General features: G+C 48.6%; 1 protein-coding gene across 1 annotated transcript in view; it reads left to right on the plus strand.

Annotated features, from left to right (window-relative positions):
* LOC147118264 (uncharacterized) overlaps window positions 1-16581 on the plus strand; it is a 202759-nt gene extending 186178 nt beyond the window's left edge. The window contains exon 2 of the mRNA XM_085984352.1: window positions 13426-16581. Within this exon, the coding sequence (XP_085840478.1) occupies window positions 13516-15057 (1542 nt within the window). The 5' untranslated portion in view covers window positions 13426-13515 and the 3' untranslated portion in view covers window positions 15058-16581. The remainder of the gene's footprint in view (window positions 1-13425) is intronic.
* Window positions 16582-18522: the final 1941 nt, after the last annotated feature.

Below are 18522 nucleotides of genomic sequence, written 5' to 3' on the forward strand. Positions count from 1 at the left end.
GGCTATTCAAGAAGGAGTTGGATATATTTCTTAAGGCTAAAGGGATCAAGGGATATGGGGAGAAGGCAGGGACAGGGTTCTGAATTTGGATGATCAGCCATGATCTCATTAAAGGGCCGAATGGCCTACTCCTGTTCCTATCTTCTATGTTTTTATGATCACGACCCCCACAATGCTCTCCCACTGATACCCCTTCCACCTGCCCAGCTAAGGTTCAGGGGAGATCTGACAGAGGGGGTCAAAACCAGGAGAGAGCGGTTCCGTTGGGACGGACTTCACTTGGCCAGTGCTGGGACTAGAATCCTGGCGAATCGAATAACTAGGGCTGTCGAGAGGGCTTTAAACTAATTAGTGGGGCGGAGGTTTTAAGAGAGCGAAAAATAAAAATGACAGCAGAGAATGCAATAGAGCAAGGTAGCAGTGGGGGAATTAAAAACCAGAGCGTGTCAGGAAGGGACAGAATGTATAATGATAAAGGTAAAGTAGTAAAAGGGGTAAAAGCAGGAATAAATTGTCACAAAACATATTTGAAAGTTCTTTATCTGAATGCACGCAGCATTCGTAACAAAATTGACGAGTTGACGGTACAAATAACTACACATGGGTATGATCTGGTGGCCATTACGTAAACATGGCTGCAAGATAATCATGACTGGGAACTAAACATACAAGGGTATTTGACAATTAGGAAGGACAGACAGGAAGGAAAGGGAGGTGGGGTTGCTATGTTATTCACGGATGGAATCACTGCAATAGTCAGAAATGATATTGGGTCAAAGGATCAGGATAGTGAAACAGTTTGGGTGGAGATAAGGAATAATAAGGGGAAAAAAACACTAGTGGGCGTAGTCTATAGACCTCCGAACAGTTGCAACTCTGTTGGACGGAGTATCTAACAGAAAACAAAGATAGCCAATCATTTGGATAAGCATAATTTAAATAGGACAGAGTCAGCATGGTTTTCTGAAGGGGAAGTCACGTTTGACAAATTTGCTCGAATCCTTTGAGGATGTAACATACAGGGTGGATAAAGGGGAACCAGTGGATGTAGTGTATTTGGACTTCCAAAAGGCATTTGACAAGGTTCCACACAAAAGATTACTGATCAAGATAAGAAATCACGGGATTGGGGGTAATATACTGGCATGGGTGGAAGATTGGCTATCTAACAGAAAACAAAGAGTTGGGATAAATAGTTCATTCTCGGGCTGGCAATCAGTAACTAGTGGTGTTCCGCAGGGGTCAGTGCTGGGACCCCAACTCTTTACAATCTATATTAATGATTTGGAGGAAGGGACCGAGTGCAACATATCCATGTTTGCCGACGATACAACGATGGGAGGGAAAGCAATGAGTGAGGATGACATAAAAAAGCTGCAAAAGGACATAGACAGGCTAAGTGAGTGGGCAGAGATTTGGCAGATGCAATATAATGTTGGAAAGTGTGAGGTTATGCACTTTGGCAGAAAAAATCAAAGAGCAAGTTATTATCTAAATGGAGAGAAACTGCAAAGTGCTACAGTACAAAGGGATCTGGGGGTCCTGGTGCATGAAACACAGAAGGTTAGTATGCAGGTGTAGCAGGTGATCAGGAAGGCCAATGGAATCTTGGCTTTTATTGCGGGGGGGATGGAGTATAAAAACAGGGAAGTCTTGCTTCAGTTATACAGGGTATTGGTGAGGCCACACCTGGAATACTGCGTGCAGTTTTGGTTTCCATATTTAAGAAAAGATATACTTGCTCTCGAGGCGGTTCAGAGAAGGTTCACTCGGTTGATTCCAGAGATGAGGGGGTTGACGTATGAGGAAAGGTTGAGTAGGTTGGGACTCTCCTCATTGGAGTTCAGAAGAATGAGAGGCGATCTTATCGAAACATATAAGATTGTGAGGGGGCTTGATCGGGTGGATGCGGTGAGAATGTTTCCACTGATGGGTGAGACTAGAACTAGGGGGCATAATCTAAGAATAAGGGGTTGCCCTTTCAAAACTGAGATGAGGAGAAACTTCTTCACTCAGAGGGTAGTAAATCTATGGAATTTGCTACCCCAGAGAGTTGTGGAAGCTGCAACATTAAATAAATTTAAAATGGAGATAGACAGTTTCCTAGCAGATAAGGGAATTTGGCGTTACGGGGAGAGGGCAGGGAAGTGGACGTGAGTCCAGATTCGGATCAGCCATGATCCTATTGAATGGTGGAGCAGGCCCGAGGGGCCATATGGTCTACTCCTGCTACTACTTCTTATGTTCTTAAAACTAGCTGCGGAAGAAATGCAACCAGAGGACGTGTTCAAAAACGAAATAAATATGGTCATCATAGTCAGTGGGGTACAGGAAGTGAATATAATGGAGCTGCAAGAAAATACTAGTAAAGAGCAAAAGGAGAAATGGAGACAAGCTGGCGCGCAATTACAAGATGGAATTTGGAAATGGGGCCCACGTAACCAGGTGGTGGCACCGGAATGTTGTAGACAACAACTGATGGCGCTATACCATGGTGTAACACATACTGGCAGAAGTAACATGTTGCACCTACTGACACAGTACTGGTGGTGGCCAAAGATAGGTCGGGAAGTAGCGAAATATTGCCACCGCTGTATAATATGCGCAAGAATAATGTAGGACAGAGATGTAGAGTTAGAGTAGCAAACCAACCCAGGCCCCAAGGACCCTGGGAAAACTTACAAATTGACTTTACTGGCCCCTTAGCGCAGGACCGGGGGAAGAAATATTGCCTGGTAATAATTGACCAATTTACCAGGTGGGTGGAAGCCTTTCCAACGAGACTGCTCTGCAAAAACAGTTGCACTAATATTGGCTACCGAGGTTATACCCCGTTGGGGAGTGCCTCTGCAAATTGACTCAGACAACGGCACTCATTTCACCGGCAAAATAATGAAAGAAATCTGTAAGCTGCTACATGTGACACAAAAATATCACATACCGTATCACCCCCAGAGCTCGGGGATGGTAGAAAGAATGAATAGGACACTGAAAAACATGCTGACAAAAGCCATCCAAGAAACAGGGAAGGGATGGTCGGAATTATTACCCAGCATACTAATGAGGCTGCGAGCCACCCCAGGACGAACGACCGGACTGACCCCCTATGAATTAATTACAGGACGAGCTATGAGACTACCAGAGGATTTGGCTGGAGGGGTGGGAGAACCAGGACCAGTACAAGATAGATTAAGGCGATACTTAGTACAACTAAATCAGGAGGTACAAGCACTAAATAAAGTAGTAAGGAACTAACAACAGATTAAAGATCTAGAAAGGCAGAATGCTGGACTTAAACCAGACGAGTTGCCCAGAATAGGTCAACAAGTAATGACGCAAGTTATCGGAAGAAAGGGAATGGGGCCCGTTGGATGGGGCCATGTACTGTATTAATGACAAGTGATACGTGTGTTTGTCTACAGGAACCGACGGGTATGCGATGGAAGCAATGCACACAGGTGAAACCATTTAACACTAAAGACCCCCATTCTACCCTCTCCTCTAGGGGAAAGAGCTCGGAAGACATCCAGACCTCTGTTTAAATTACAGATAAACATGGATCCAGTCGAACCTTTATATCAGATGGTCCGTCTCGGGGAGAAGAAGCTCTCCCGGTTTACCCTTACACCTGAGAACTCATTTTTAATGTGGAAGCAAGTCATCCTCGGTTCCGAGGGACTGCCTAAGAAGAAAGAAGATATAATTGGAGTAATACTTCTTTACTCCTGTACTCAAATCCTCTTGTAATGAAGGCCAGCATACCATTTGCCTTCTTAACTGCCTTTCATGACCACCGGACGTCCCAAAGTGCTTTACAGCCAATGAAGTACTTTTGAAGTGTAGTCACTGTTGTTATGTGGGAAACGCGGCAGCCAATTTGCACACAGCAAGCTCCCACAAACAGCAATGTGATAATGACCAGATAATCTGTTTTTTCGTCATGTTCATTGAGGGATAAATATTGGGCTCAAAACACCAGGGATAGCTTCTTCGAAATAGCACCACGGGATCTTTTACATCCACCTGAGGGGGCAGACGGGGGCCTCGGTTTAACGTCTCATCCGTAGGACGGCACCTCCAACACTGCAGCGCTCCATCATAACTGCCCCTCCGACAATGCGGCGCTCCCTTACTGCCCCTCCGACAGTGCGGCGCTCCCTCAGTACTGCCCCTCCGACAGTGCGGCGCTCCCTAAGTACTGCCCCTCCGACAGTGCGGCGCTCCATCAGTACTGCCCCTCCGACAGTGCGGCGCTCCCTCAGCACTGCCCCTCCGACAGTGCGGCAGTCCCTCAGCACCGCACTGGAGTGTCAGCCTCGCTTTATATGCTGAAGTCCCTGGAGCGGGATTTGAACCCACAACCTTCTGACTCTGCTATCCACTGAGCCACAGCTGACTCCAGTCTTTTGCACAGTTTCATTATAACTTCCTTGCTTTTGCACTCTACGCCTCTCCTAAAGCAGGGGAGTTATGATGAATTGTTAAACAGTTTTTTTCCAGAGTGACCAAAGCTGTCTGTAGGAAACAATTGTGCATTTGAAAGAAGCTTGTATTGTGAAGCTTGTGCCCCTCTCCCAGATTCCAGCCCCAGCTCTGTGCTGACTGAGCTGCTCTCACCTGGGGACAGCGCGTCACAATCGGCCCCAGCGCACCTGAGCTGGCGAGGAGGCCCCGCCCCCTTGCCGCGCCGCCATTGGTTGGAGGACCAGGCCGCCCAGTTCAGTCCTCCCAGCTCAGCCCTCTTCCTATTGGTCAGCGCTCCCGTCAGTCAAACACACATTGCTCCGGCTCACTCCGCCACCCCGCGCGGTTCTATCCGCTCCATTCGCTGTCCGCGGAGGTCCCGCCCGTTTGGTTTTTCTCGTATTTTACTTTATAATCTCGCTCTCCGCTCCCCCCTCACCTCGATTTAAATCGATTCCCCAACACTTGACTTTACCGCTGATTCCGCCTCTTCCCCGGGCCCGGCCTTCCGTCAGCTCCCCGGAGGCCCCGCGCAGGCGCACTGGCAGCCTCGTGTTGCGCCTGCCCGCGCTGTGATTGGTGCAGGGGAAGGCAAGTGGGCGTGTCCGAGCCCCGGGCCCACGTGGGGGAGTCAAAGGCTGGCTGGAGCGCATGCGCAGCCCACCTCGCACCGTTGGGAAGCTTTTCAAATATTTTTTTTTGCGAAACAAATTGAAAACACTCATTAATTCCCCCAACCTCCTCCCCTCTAAAGTGCGATTATTATTATTATTGTTTTTCCTCATTTGTGTGGGGTGTCTTTTTTTTTACCTTGCGCTGGCGTGCGCCGATCCAACCGACCCCTGGGCGTTGCGTGCTGGCGTCAGCGCGTAATCGGTGGGTGGGATGATTGACGCGAGGCGCCCGCCAATCAGGAGCGCGGAAAACGCTGGGAGGACCGGGCGGGCTGACGGTCCTCCAACCAATGGCGGCGCGGGACCTCGGTGGGCTGCAGGCCGCTTTCCTGCTTTCATTGTCTGCAGAAGCTGTTAAAGGGAAGGGGAGGAGGGGGTGGAAAAAACCCAGCTTGTGAGTGTTTATTCCTTTGCATTACCTTTATTGCAAGGCTGTTCATTAACTGCATTCATTTAAAAATAAGTGAACCTTTTCTCTTTTTGACTTTTATCCAGAACAACGAGCCCTGGTGCTGTGAACAATTTGGTGGGCAGCCACGTTTAAAGGGACAAAGACCAGCATTCTTCCTCCTCTCTCTCTCTCTCTCTCTTGTGAGTATTTGTGGTGGGTGGGGGGGGTGAGTCAAAGGGGACTGCGGCCCCTTTTCAACATAAACAAATTGCTTGGCCATTTAAAGGGGAATGAGTGCCCCCCAGGTATTTAAAGGGGCAGTGCCTCTCTCTTTCTGTATCATGTAATCACACAACACCAGGTTATAGTCCAACAGCTTTATTTGAAATCACAAGCTTTCGGAGCGCTGCTCCTTCTTCACCTGAAGAAGGAGCAGCGCTCCGAAAGCTTGTGATTTCAAATAAAGCGGTTGGACTATAACCTGGTGTTGTGTGACTTCTTACATTTGTATCATGTAAGAGCAGGGAGGTTCTGCTTGAACTGTACAAAACACCAGTTAGGCCACCGGCTAGAGTGCTGCGTGCAGTTCTGCTCGCCCCATTGCAGGAAAGATGTGACTGCTCGAGACGGGACATTTACAAGGATGTTGCCAGGACTAGAGAATTTAAGCTACAAGGAAAGATTGAATACATAGAAACATAGAAGATAATCTACATCCTAGGGTACTTAAGGAAGTGGCCCTAGAAATAGTAGATGCATTGCTGGTCATCTTCCAAAATGCGATAGACTCTGGAACAGTACCCATGGATTGGCGGGCAGCTAATGTTACCCCACTGTTCAAAAAAGGTGGTAGAGAGAAAATGGGGAACTACAGGCCGGTAAGCCTGACATCGGTAGTGGGGAAAATGCTAGAGTCCATATTAAAAGACGTAATAGCAGAGCACTTGGAAAACAGTGACTGGATCGGACAAAGTCAACATGGATTTACAAAAGGTAAATCGTGCTTGACTAATCTACTGGAATTTTTTGAGGATGTAACTGGTAAAATAGATAAGGGAGAACCAGTGGATGTGGTGCATTTGGACTTTCAGAAGGCTTTCGATAAGGTCTCACATAAGAGATAGAAACATAGAAACATAGAAGATAGGAGCAGGAGTAGGCCATTCAGCCCCTTGAGCCTGCTCCGCCATTCAATGCAATCATGGCTGATCATCCAAGTTCAGTACTCGGTCCGTGCTTTCTCCCCATATCCCTTGATCCCTTTAGCCTTAAGAAATATATCCAACTCCTTCTTGAATATATTTAATGAATTGGCCTCTACTGCCTTCTGTGGTAGAGAATTCCACAGGTTCACCACTCTCTGGGTGAAGAAATTCCTCCTCATTTCTGTCCTAAAAGGCCTACCCCTTATCTTTAGACTGTGACCCCTGGTTCTGGATTCCCCGACCATCGGGACCATCCTTCCTGCATCTAGTGTGTGCAGCCCTGCCAGAATTTTATAAGTTTCAATGAGATCCCCTCTCATTCTTCTAAACTCCAGCGAGAACAAGTCAAATCGACCAAATCTCTCCTCCTACGTCATTTCTGCCATCCCAGGTATCAGCCTGGTGAATCTTCGCTGGACGCCTTCCATGGCAAGAACATCCTTCCTCAGATAAGGCGACCAAAACTGCACACAATACTCAAGGTGTGGTCTCACCAAGACCCTGTATAACTGCAGCAAGACATCCTTGTTCCTGTACTCAAACCCTCTCACTACGAAGGCCAACATACCATTTGCCTTCTTAACCGCCTGCTGCACCTGCATGCTTACCTTCAGCAACTGGTGCACAAGAACACCCAGGTCTCGTTGCACTTCCCCTTCGCCCAATCTATTGCCATTCAGATAATAATCTGCCTTCCTGTTTTTGACACCAAAGTGAATAACCTAACATTTATCCACATTATATTGCATCTGCCATGCTTCTGCCCAATCACCCAACCTGTCCAAATCATCCTGGAGTTTCTCGGCATCCTCCTCACAGCACACACGCCCACCCAGCTTTGTGTCGTCTGCAAATTTGGAGATATTACATCTAGTTCCCTTGTCTAGATCATTAATATATATTGTGAATAAATGTAAGAAGTCGCACAACACCAGGTTATAGTGCAACAGCTTTATTTGAAATCACAAGCTTTCGGAGCGCTGCTCCTTCGTCAGGTGAAGTGGAGAGATGCATAAATACACAGCTTATATAGTCAGAGAATAATGTCAGATGTTTACAGGTAATCTTTCTAACTGCCATTTATCACACCTCGGCAGAGAGATAATCACAGCAATCAAAGATATGAATGGCGTCCAACAGGCCAGTCAGGAAAACATTACATCAAAGAACAATGAGGTGGGGTCACAAGGGGTCAAATGTTGCAGATGCTGGGGTCTGTGAAAAACAAAAAAACAGGCAAAAAACATTTTTTCTGCTGGAAATCACAGCAGGTCCGGCCGCATCTGTGTAGAGAGAACAAGCCAACGACGACTCGAGTCTGGATGACCCTACATCAGGTGGGGTTACATGTAGCATGACATGAACCCAAGATCCTGGTTCAGGCCGTCCGCATGGGTGCGGAACTTGGCTATCAGTTTCTGCTCGATGATTTTGCGTTGTGTATCTCGAAGGCCGCCTTGGAGAATGCTTACCCGAAGATCGGAGGCTGAATGTCCTTGACTGCTGAAGTGTTCCCTGACTGGGAGGGAACACTCCTGCCTGGCGATTGTTGCACGGTGTCCGTTCATCCGTTGTCGCAGTGTCTGCATGGTCTCGCCGATGTACCATGCTCCGGGGCATCCTTTCCTGCAACGTATGAGGTAGACAACGTTGGCCGAGTCACATGAGTATGTACCATGTACCTGGTGGGTGGTGTCCTCACGTGTGATGATGGTATCTATGTTGATGATCTGGCATGTCTTGCAGAGGTTGCTGTGGCAGGGTTGTGTGGTGTCGTGGTCGCTGTTCTCCTGAAAGCTGGGTAATTTGCTGCGAACGATAGTCTGTTTGAGGTTAGGCGGCTGTTTGAAGGCGAGTAGTGGAGGCGTGGGGATGGCCTTAGCGAGGTGTTCGTCGTCATCGATGACATGTTGAAGGCTGCGAAGAACATGGCGTAGTTTCTCTGCTCCGGGGAAGTACTGGACGACGAAGGGTACTCTGTTGGTTGTGTCCCGTGTTTGTCTTCTGAGGAGGTCTATACGATTGGAAAGTTAGAAAGATTACCTGTAAACATCTGACATTATTCTCTGACTATATAAGCTGTGTCTTTATGCATCTCTCCACTTCACCTGACGAAGGAGCACCGCTCCGAAAGCTTGTGACTTCAAATAAAGCTGTTGGACTATAACCTGGTGTTGTGCGACTTCTTACATTTGTCCACCCCAGTCCAACTCCGGCATCTCCACACCATATATTGTGAATAGCTGGGGTCCAAGGACCGATCCCTGCGGTACCCCACTAGTCACTGCCTGCCACTCGGAAAAAGACCCGTTTATTCCAACTCTTTGCTTTCTATCTGCCAACAGTTCTCTATCCAAGTCAATACCTTACCCCCCAATCCCATGTTCCTTAACTTTACACGCTAATCTCTTATGTGGGACCTTATTGAAAGCCTTCTGAAAGTCCAAATACACCACATCCACTGGTTCGCCCTTATCTATTTTACCAGTTACATCCTCAAAAAATTCCAGTAGATTAGTCAAGCACGATTTACCTTTTGTAAATCCATGTTGATTTTGTCTGATCCTGTCACTGTTTTCCAAGTGCTCTGCTATTACATCTTTTATAACGGACTCTAGCATTTTCCCCACTGCCGATGTCAGGCTTACCGATCTGTAATTCCCCATTTTCTCTCTACCACCTTTTTTGAATAATGGGGTAACATTAGCTACCCTCCAATCCATGGGGACTGTTCCAGATTCCATCGAAAACCCAGCAGCTTCTCCTCCATCTCCACTCCAGCTCAAACTGCTGCAACAAAAAGATCTACACAGGCGGCCAGGGACCGACTTCCGTCACCTGCAATAAAACACTTCCCGACAGCCGCTGACTAATGGCGGCTGCAGCACCCACAATTCCCCGCGCCCCAGAAACAGCTCTATCCAACGCGCTGATTTCCCCGCTGAGAGTGCGCATACTCCCCGGGGCCGCGGGCCATTCTGGGAGCCTGGCTCCTGTCCTTTGGCCCGAGTCGGACTCGGTGGAGCCAGCTGAAGAAACCGGGAAGCGGCGGCTCAGATGGGGGAGGCGCTGCACCCTGGGTTTCCTGGTACCGGTGCCCTGGCCGCATGTCCGCCGGGCACGGCCGCTCTGATTCTGATTGAGGTTTTTGATGAGGTAACAGAGAGGGTTGATGAGGGCAATGCGATTAACGTGGTGTACATGGATTTCCAAAAGGCGTTCGACAGCATGTAAAGTTAAGGCACATGGGATTGGGGGCAAGGTATTGACTTGGATAGAGAACTGGTTGGCGGACAGAAAGCCAAGAGTTGGAAGAAACGGCTTTTTTTCCGAGTGGCGGGCAGTGACTAGTGGGGTACCGCAGGGATCGGTCCTTGGACCCCAGCTATTCACAATATATATTAATGATCTGGACGAGGGAACTGAATGTAATATCTCCAAGTTTGCAGATGACACAAAGCTGGGTGGGCGTGTGTGCTGGGAGGAGGATGCCGAGAAACTCCAGTATGATTTGGACAGGTTGGGTGATTGGGCAGAAGCATGGCAGATGCAATATAACGTGGATAAATGCGAGGTTATCCACTTTGGTGTCAAAAACAGGAAGGCAGATTATTATCTGAATGGCAATAGATTGGGAGAAGGGGAAGTGCGACGAGACCTGGGTGTCCTTGTACACCAGACGCTGAAGGTAAGCATGCAGGTACAGCAGGCAGTTAAGAAGGCAAATGGTATGTTGGCCTTCGTAGTGAGAGGATTTGAGTACAGGAACAAGGATGTCTTGCTGCAGTTGTACAGGGCCTTGGTGAGACCATATCTTGAGTATTGTGTGCAGTTTTGATCACCTTATCTGAGGAAGGATGTTCTTGCCATGGAAGGAGTGCAGCGAAGATTCACCAGGCTGATACCTGGGATGGCAGGAATGATGTATGAGGAGAGATTGGGTCGATTGGGCTTGTACTCACTGGAGTTTAGAAGAATGAGAGGGGATCTCATTGAAACTTATAAAATTCTAACAGGACTAGACAGACTAGATACAGGAAGGATGTTCCCGATGGCCAGGGAGTCCAGAACCAGGGGTCACAGTCTAAGGATAAGGGGTAAGCCACTTAGGACTGAGATGAGGAGGAATTTCTTCACCCAGAGAGTGGTGAACCTGTGGAATTCTCTACCACAGAAGGCAGTGGAGGCCAATTCATTAAATATATTCAAGAAGGAGTTAGATATATTTCTTAAGGCTAAAGGGATCAAGTGATATGGAGAGAAGGCAGGGACAGGGTACTGAGTTTGGATGATCAGCCATGATCTCATTAAATGGCGGAGCAGGCTCGAGGGGCCGAATGGCCGACTCCTGCTCCTATCTTCTATGTTTCTAAAATAGACTTTGCTGACTCAGCAAACCTCATTTGCTTTGCTGTTTTTTGGCTGACTAAATTTAAAAAAATTTTTGGCTGCATGCAAGTATTTAATTGAGTTAGTTCAGGCTTGCTGTCAGTCCTGGCCCTGGTCCCGCCCCTTCCTGCACCTCATTGGCTGACACCGCTGTCAATCGACACCACGAGGGGGAAGGGAAGGGAGGGTGATTGACAGATGACGATTGATAGAAGCGCCTGCCCGCGCTGTGATTGGTGCAGGGGAAGGCAAGTGGGCGTGTCCGGACGCGGCCCACGTCGGGGAGTCAAAGGCTGGCTGGAGCGCATGCGCATCCCGCCTTGCACCGTTGGGAAGCTTTTCAAATATTTTTTTTTGCAAAACAAATTGAAAACACTCATTAATTCCCCCAACCTCCTCCCCTCTAAAGTGCGATTATTATTATTTTTGTTTTTCCTCATTTGTGTGGGGTGTCTTTTTTTTTACTTGCAGTGGCGTGCGCCAATCCAACCGACCCCTTGGCGTTGCGTGCTGGCGTCAGCGCGTAATCAGAGGGGGGTGATTAACGCGAGGCGCGCGCCAATCAGGAGCGCGGAAAACGCTGGGAGGACCGGGTGGACTGACGGTCCTCCAACCAATAGCGGCGTGGGAGGGGAGCGAGACCTCGGTGGGCTGCGTGCGCCGATCTAACTGACCTCCTGGGCGTTGCGTGCAGGCGTCAGTGTGTAAGCGGAGGGGGTGGTTGATTGATGCGACGCGCCCGCAAATCAGGAACGCGGAAAACGCTGGGAGGACCGGGCTGGCTGATGGTCCTCCAACCAATGGCGGCGCGCGAGAGAGGGGGCGGGACTACGGTGGGCTGCAGAAACATAGAAACACAGAAGATAGGAGCAGGAGTAGGCCATTCGGCCCTTCGAGCCTGCTCCGCCATTCAATGAGATCATGGCTGATCATCCAAATTCAGTACCCTGTCCCTGCCTTCTCCCCATATCCCTTGATCCATTTAGCCTTAAGAAATATATCCAACTCTTTCTTGAATATATTTAATGAACTGGCCTCCACCGCCGTCTGTGGCAGAGAATTCCACAGGTTCACCACTCTCTGGGTGAAGAAATTCCTCCTCATTTCAGTCCTAAATGGCTTACCCCTTATCCTTAGACTGTGACCCCTGGTTCTGGACTCCCCGGCCATCAGGAACATCCTTCCTGCATCTAGTCTGTCCAGGCCTGACAGAATTTTATAGGTTTCGATGAGATCCCCTCTCAATCTTTAAACTCCAGTGAGTATAAGCCCAATCGACACAATCTCTCCTCATACGTCATTCCTGCCATCCCAGGTATCAGCCTGGTGAATCTTCGCTGCACTCCCTCCATGGCAAGAACATCCTTCCTCAGGTAAGGCGACCAAAACTGCACACAATACTCAAGATGTGGTCTCACCAAGGCCCTGTACAACTGTAGCAAGACATCCTTGTTCCTGTACTCGAATACTCGAACCCTCTTGCTATGAAGGCCAACATACCATTTCCCTTCTTAACCGCCTGCTGCACCTGCATGCTTACCTTCAGCGACTGGTGCAGAAGAACACCCAGGTCTCTCTGCACTTCCCCTTCTCCCAATCTATTGCCGTTCAAATAATAATCTGCCTTCCTGTTTTTGCCACCAAAGTAGATAACCTCACATTTATCCACATTATAGTGCATTTGCCATGTTTCTGCCCAATCACCCAACCTCTCCAAATCGTACTGGAGTTTCACGACATCCTCCTCACAGCTTACACTCCCACCCAGCTTTGTGTCATCTGCAAACTTGGAGATATTACATCCAATTCCCTCGTCCAGATCATTAATATATATTGTGAACAGCTGGGGTCCTAGGACCGATCCTTGCGGTACCCCACTAGTCACTGCCTGCCACTCGGAAAACGACCCGTTTATTCCAACTCTTTGCTTTCTGTCCGCCAACCAGTTCTCTATCCAAGTCAATACCTTGCCCCCAATCCCATGTGCCTTAATTTTGCACGCTAATCTCTTATGTGGGACCTTATCGAAAGCCTTCTGAAAGTCCAAATACACCACATCCACTGGTTCTCCCCTATCTATTTTACCAGTTACATACTCAAAAAATTCCAGTAGATTAGTCAAGCATGATTTACCTTTTGTAAATCCATGTTGACAACAGCGACTACACTTCAAAAAGTACTTCATTGGCTGTAAAACCGTTGATCGTGAAAGGCGCTGTATAAAGGCCAGTCTTTCTTTATTTTCTCTCCTGTATTTACATTAATTATTATTGTATAAACCTCTTTTACCGTCTCTTGCAAGGGGAGGAATTGCAGATGGGCAGCTTAACGCAAACTTCACACGAAGATCTGACAGTCACTCGATTCATCAAGACCTGAATATCATCGACATATGGAAGCGGAAAGCAGCAATCAGAATGCGGGCAAACTGTACACGTGTCTTGTGTGTGGACGTGGATTCAACCGAAGGTGCAGCCTGGGGAGCCACAAGTGTAACCAAAGCGAGGAGAGTCCGTGCAAATGTCAGGAATGCGGGAAGGGATTCAGTTGCCTCTCCGAGCTGGAGACTCATCAACGCAGTCACTCTGTGAAATGGCCGTTCACCTGCTCCGTGTGTGGGAAGGGATTCACTCTCTCCTCCACCCTGCTGATACACCAGCGAGCTCACACTGGGGAGAGCCCGTTCACCTGCTCCGTGTGCGGGAAGGGATTCAGCCATTCTTACTCTCTGCGGGTGCACCAGCGAGTTCACACTGACGAGAGACCCTGTAAGTGCCCTGACTGTGAGAAGAGCTTTAAAAGCGCCGAGGATCTGAACGAGCATCAACGCATTCACACCGGGGGGAGCCCGTTCAGCTGCACTCACTGCGGAAAGAGGTTTGTTAAGTCATCGAACCTGCTGAGACACCAGCTGGTTCACACCGGGGAGAGGCCGTTCAGCTGCTCTCACTGTGGAAAGAGGTTTGCTAAGTCATCGAACCTGGTGAGACACCAGCGACTGCACACCGGGGAGAGGCCGTTCACCTGCTCCGTGTGTGGGAAAAGTTTCCCTCGTCCCTCCTCTCTGCGGGAACACCAGCTGGTTCACACTGACGAGAGGCCGTTCTCCTGCTCCGAGTGCGGGAAAGGATTCACTCGTCCCTCCTCTCTGCGGGAACACCAGCTGGTTCACACTGACGAGAGGCCGTTCACCTGCTCTGTGTGCGGGAAAGGATTCACTCGTCCCTCCTCTCTGCGGAAACACCAGCTGGTTCACACTGACGAGAGGCCGTTCTCCTGCTCCGAGTGTGGGAAAAGATTCACTCGTCCCTCCTCTCTGCGGGAACACCAGCTGGTTCACACTGACGAGAGGCCGTTCTCCTGCTCCGAGTGCGGGAAAGGATTCACTCGTCCCTCCTCTCTGCGGGAACACCAGCTGGTTCACACTGACGAGAGGCCGTTCTCCTGCTCCGAATGCGGGAAAAGATTCACTCGTCTCTCCTCTCTGCGGGAACACCAGCTGGTTCACACTGATGAGAGGCCATTCTCTTGCTCCGAGTGCGGGAAAGGATTCACTCGTCCCTCCTTTCTGCGGGAACACCAGCTGGCTCACACTGACGAGAGGCCGTTCTCCTGCTCCGAGTGCGGGAAAGGATTCACTCGTCTCGCCTCTCTGCGGGAACACCAGCTGGTTCACACTAACGAGAGGCCGTTTAAATGTTCCGACTGCGACAAGTGTTTCAAATGCTCCAAGGGCCTGAAGATGCATCGACGTATCCACACCGGGGAGAGGCCGTTCAGCTGCTCTGACTGCGGGAAGAGGTTTAAGCACTCATATTCTCTTCAGAATCACCAGTTCACCCACACCGGGAAGATGCCATTCCCCTGCTCAGTGTGTGAAAAGGGATTCACCAGTTCATCTCACCTGCTGAGACACCAGCGAGTTCACACCTGAGCGCACTGGCCCCATTCTGCTGTTAATCATATGAAGGACTATTCTGTGTTAATAATGGCAATTACGGGGTGGGGGGGCAGGGGACGGTTTGAAGATGCTGATAACCCCAGTAACTAGGCTGGAGTTTAAGAGGGGTCAGCCTCGGCTCAGTGGGTGACACTCTCACCTCTAGAGTCAGAAGGTCGTGGGTTTAAGTCCCACTCTGGAGACTTGAGCAAGTAATCTAGGCTGACACAAAGAGTTGGAATAAACGGCTCTTTTTCCAAGTGGCAGGCAATGACTAGTGGGGTACCACAGGGATCAGTCCTTGGACCCCAGCTATTCACAATATATATAAATGATCTAGACGAGGGAACTAGATGTAATATCTCCAAGTTTGCAGACGACACAAAGCTTGGGTGGGCATGTGTGCTGTGAGGAGGATGCCGAGAAACTCCAGTATGATTTGGACAGGTTGGGTGATAGGGCAGATGCATGGCAGATGCAGGATAATGTGGATAAATGCGAGGTTATCCACTTTGGTGGCAAAAACAGGAAGGCAGATTATTATCTGAACGGCAATAGATTGGGAGAAGGGAAAGTGCAACGAGACCTGGGTGTCCTTGTGCACCAGTCGCTGAAGGTAAGCATGCAGGTGCAGCAGGTGGTTAAGAAGGCAAATGGTATGTTAGCCTTCGTAGCGAGAGGGTTCGAGTACAGGAACAAGGATGTCTTGCTGCAGTTTACAGGGCCTTGGTGAGACCACACCTTGAGTATTGTGTGCAGTTTTGGTCGCCTTATCTGAGGAAGGATGTTCTTGCCATGGAGGGAGTGCAGCGAAGATTCACCAGACTGATACCTGAGATGGCAGGAATGACATATGTGGAGAGATTGGGTCGATTGGGCTTGTACTCGCTGGAGTTTAGAAGAATGAGAGGGGATCTCATTTAAACTTATAAAATTCTAACAGGACTAGACAGACTAGATGCAGGAAGGATGTTCCCGATGGCCGGGGAGTCCAGAACCAGGGGTCACAGTCTAAGGATAAGGGGTAAGCCATTTAGGACTGAGATAAGGAGGAATTTCTTCACCCAGAGAGTGGTGAACCTGTGGAATTCTCTACCACAGAAGGCAGTGGAGGCCAATTCATGAAATATATTCGAGAAGGAGTTAGATATATTTCTTAAGGCTAAAGGGATCAAGGGATATGGGGAGAAGGCGGGGACAGGGTACTGAATTTGGATGATCAGCCATGATCTCATTAAATAGCGGAGCAGGCTCAAGGGACCGAATGGCCTACTCCTGCTCCTATCTTCTATGTTTCTAAAGCCGGTGGTCATGAAAGGCGCTATATAAATGCAATCTGTCTTTTTCTCTCTCCTGTATTGAAAGTAATTACTTATATAAACTTGTTTTTTCCGCCTGTTCACCAGGACGAGATCAGGCCTGGTGAAGAGCCTATTTCTTTGGGTACCAGTCTCACGGTCACTGCGTGTAATGGGTTATGTCATTGATTTGTGAAATAAAGTGTATCAATCAGACGTCTGAATGTTTCCTGTTCCACGAGCTTGTTTCGGGGTCTGGCTCAGCGACTATCCTGTAATCACACCAACAAGTCCCACTGAGCTGAACAATGGAGGAGATGCGTTAGAGGAGGATGGTGTGATCAACCGTGGTGAAGCTCGCAGACAGGTCGAGAAGGATGAAGAGAGATAGTCCACCGGTTACAGCCACGGAGGATGTAATTCATGACTTTTGTTGAGGGTCGTTTCACTGCTGGGGCAGAGGTGGAAACCAGGTTGGAGAGGTTCAAATTTGGAGTTCATTGAAGGATGGTTGCTGTTTTGAGAGGCGACAACACTTTCAAGAACTGGAGAGGAAAAGGAGGTTGGAGATGGGGCGGTGGTTTGCAAGGACAGAGGTGTCAAGCGTAGGTTTTTTGAAGGGTGGGATCGGACGCAAAGGCTCAAGTGAGCCAGAGAAGGGAGAGATGAAAATCGCTGTAATATCAGTGAAATTAATTTTGAGAAAGTGGGAAACTGCGGGTTAACTTTTATCAGTTTTTTTCCTGCCCGTCTCTTTGCCAATCAGCTTAAATCTGTGTCCTCTTGTTATCGACCCTCCTGCCAGTGGAAACAGTTTCTCTTTATTTACTCTATTGAAACCCTTCTTGATTTTGAACATCACCATTAAATCTCCTCTTCACCTTCTCTGCTCCAAGGAGAACAGCCCCAGCTTCTCCAGTCTCTCCACATAACTGAAGTCCCTCATCCCCGGTACCATTCTGGTCAATCTCCCCGTAACCTTCTCTGCTCCAAGGAGAACAATGCCAGCTTCTCCAGTCTCTCCACGTAACTGTAATTACTCAGCCCTGGAACCATTCTAGTAAATATCTCTGCACCCTCTCCAAAGACTTCATGTCCTCCCTAAAGTGTAGCGACCGAGAATTGGTCACAATACTCCAGCTGGGGCCGAACTCATTTTTATACAGGTGTAGCATAACTTCCTGGCCTGTGTACTCTGTGCCTCCATTTATAAAGCCCAGGATCCATCTGCTTTGTTAACCTGTCCTGTCACTGAGGAAGCTCTGCTCTGCTCAACTCTGTGGCAGGGTGGGGCTTTAATCCCAGAATCTCAAAGAGACAGTTTCTGAGAAATACCAGCCCCAGGATGGCCGAGTGGTTCAGCCGCTGGACTTAACATCCAATGGGTTTATACCCACGTGGGTGGGAACCCCACTCCTGGTAGCTCATTAATTGAAGACCCATTTCCTTTCATCCTGCTCAGTGACACTCGCTTGTCATCTGCTGAATCTCCATCAAACAATCAATGAGATGTTTATAGATATGGAAAGAATGATTTCATATTTATATGTAATTCTTAAGATGGTATTTTGGCATCTGCTGAATCTGCATTTTTCTCTAACTCTCTGTCACTCTCAACTAACAAGGAGTTGGAATTGTGAAATGTATCTATACCTCTCAGTCTCCACCTCGCTCTCTGTCTCACTGTATGTCATTCTCTCTCGCTCTGTCTCTGTCACACATTTGTCCAAAGCCTCCTTTTTCCTCTCTCTCTCTCTTTGTCTCCCTCTCTCTCTGTCTTCCTCTCTCTGTCTGTCCCTCTCTCCTTTTTCTCAGTCTGTCCAGTTCTGTTCACAGCTCGACTGTTGCTCTGACAGATTCTGCACCTGTCAGTTCTGCATTAGTGTAGTGGTGAGTGTCCCCGCCTGTCACGTGGGAGACCGGAGTTCAATTCCCCGATGGGGAAGGCGGCTTTTAACATCTCGAATTTTAAAATTTTGGGCAGCTCCTAAAAATCCTCCTCGAAAAAGTAGAACAGAAAACAATTTCACTTTTAGGATCTGTTTGGAGGCTGGATTCTGGGTGCCCTTCTGGTGTAGAGCGATGGGCCATTGCGATGTTAACTGGGCAGCCTTTCAAAATACAACAAACTCCCAGTAGGATTAATCGGGAGTTACAAGAA

The sequence above is a fragment of the Somniosus microcephalus genome, chromosome 4 (genome assembly GCF_052327205.1).
Source record: "Somniosus microcephalus isolate GS21.2 chromosome 4, FLI_Smic_1.0, whole genome shotgun sequence".
Classification (NCBI taxonomy): Eukaryota; Metazoa; Chordata; class Chondrichthyes; order Squaliformes; family Somniosidae; genus Somniosus; species Somniosus microcephalus.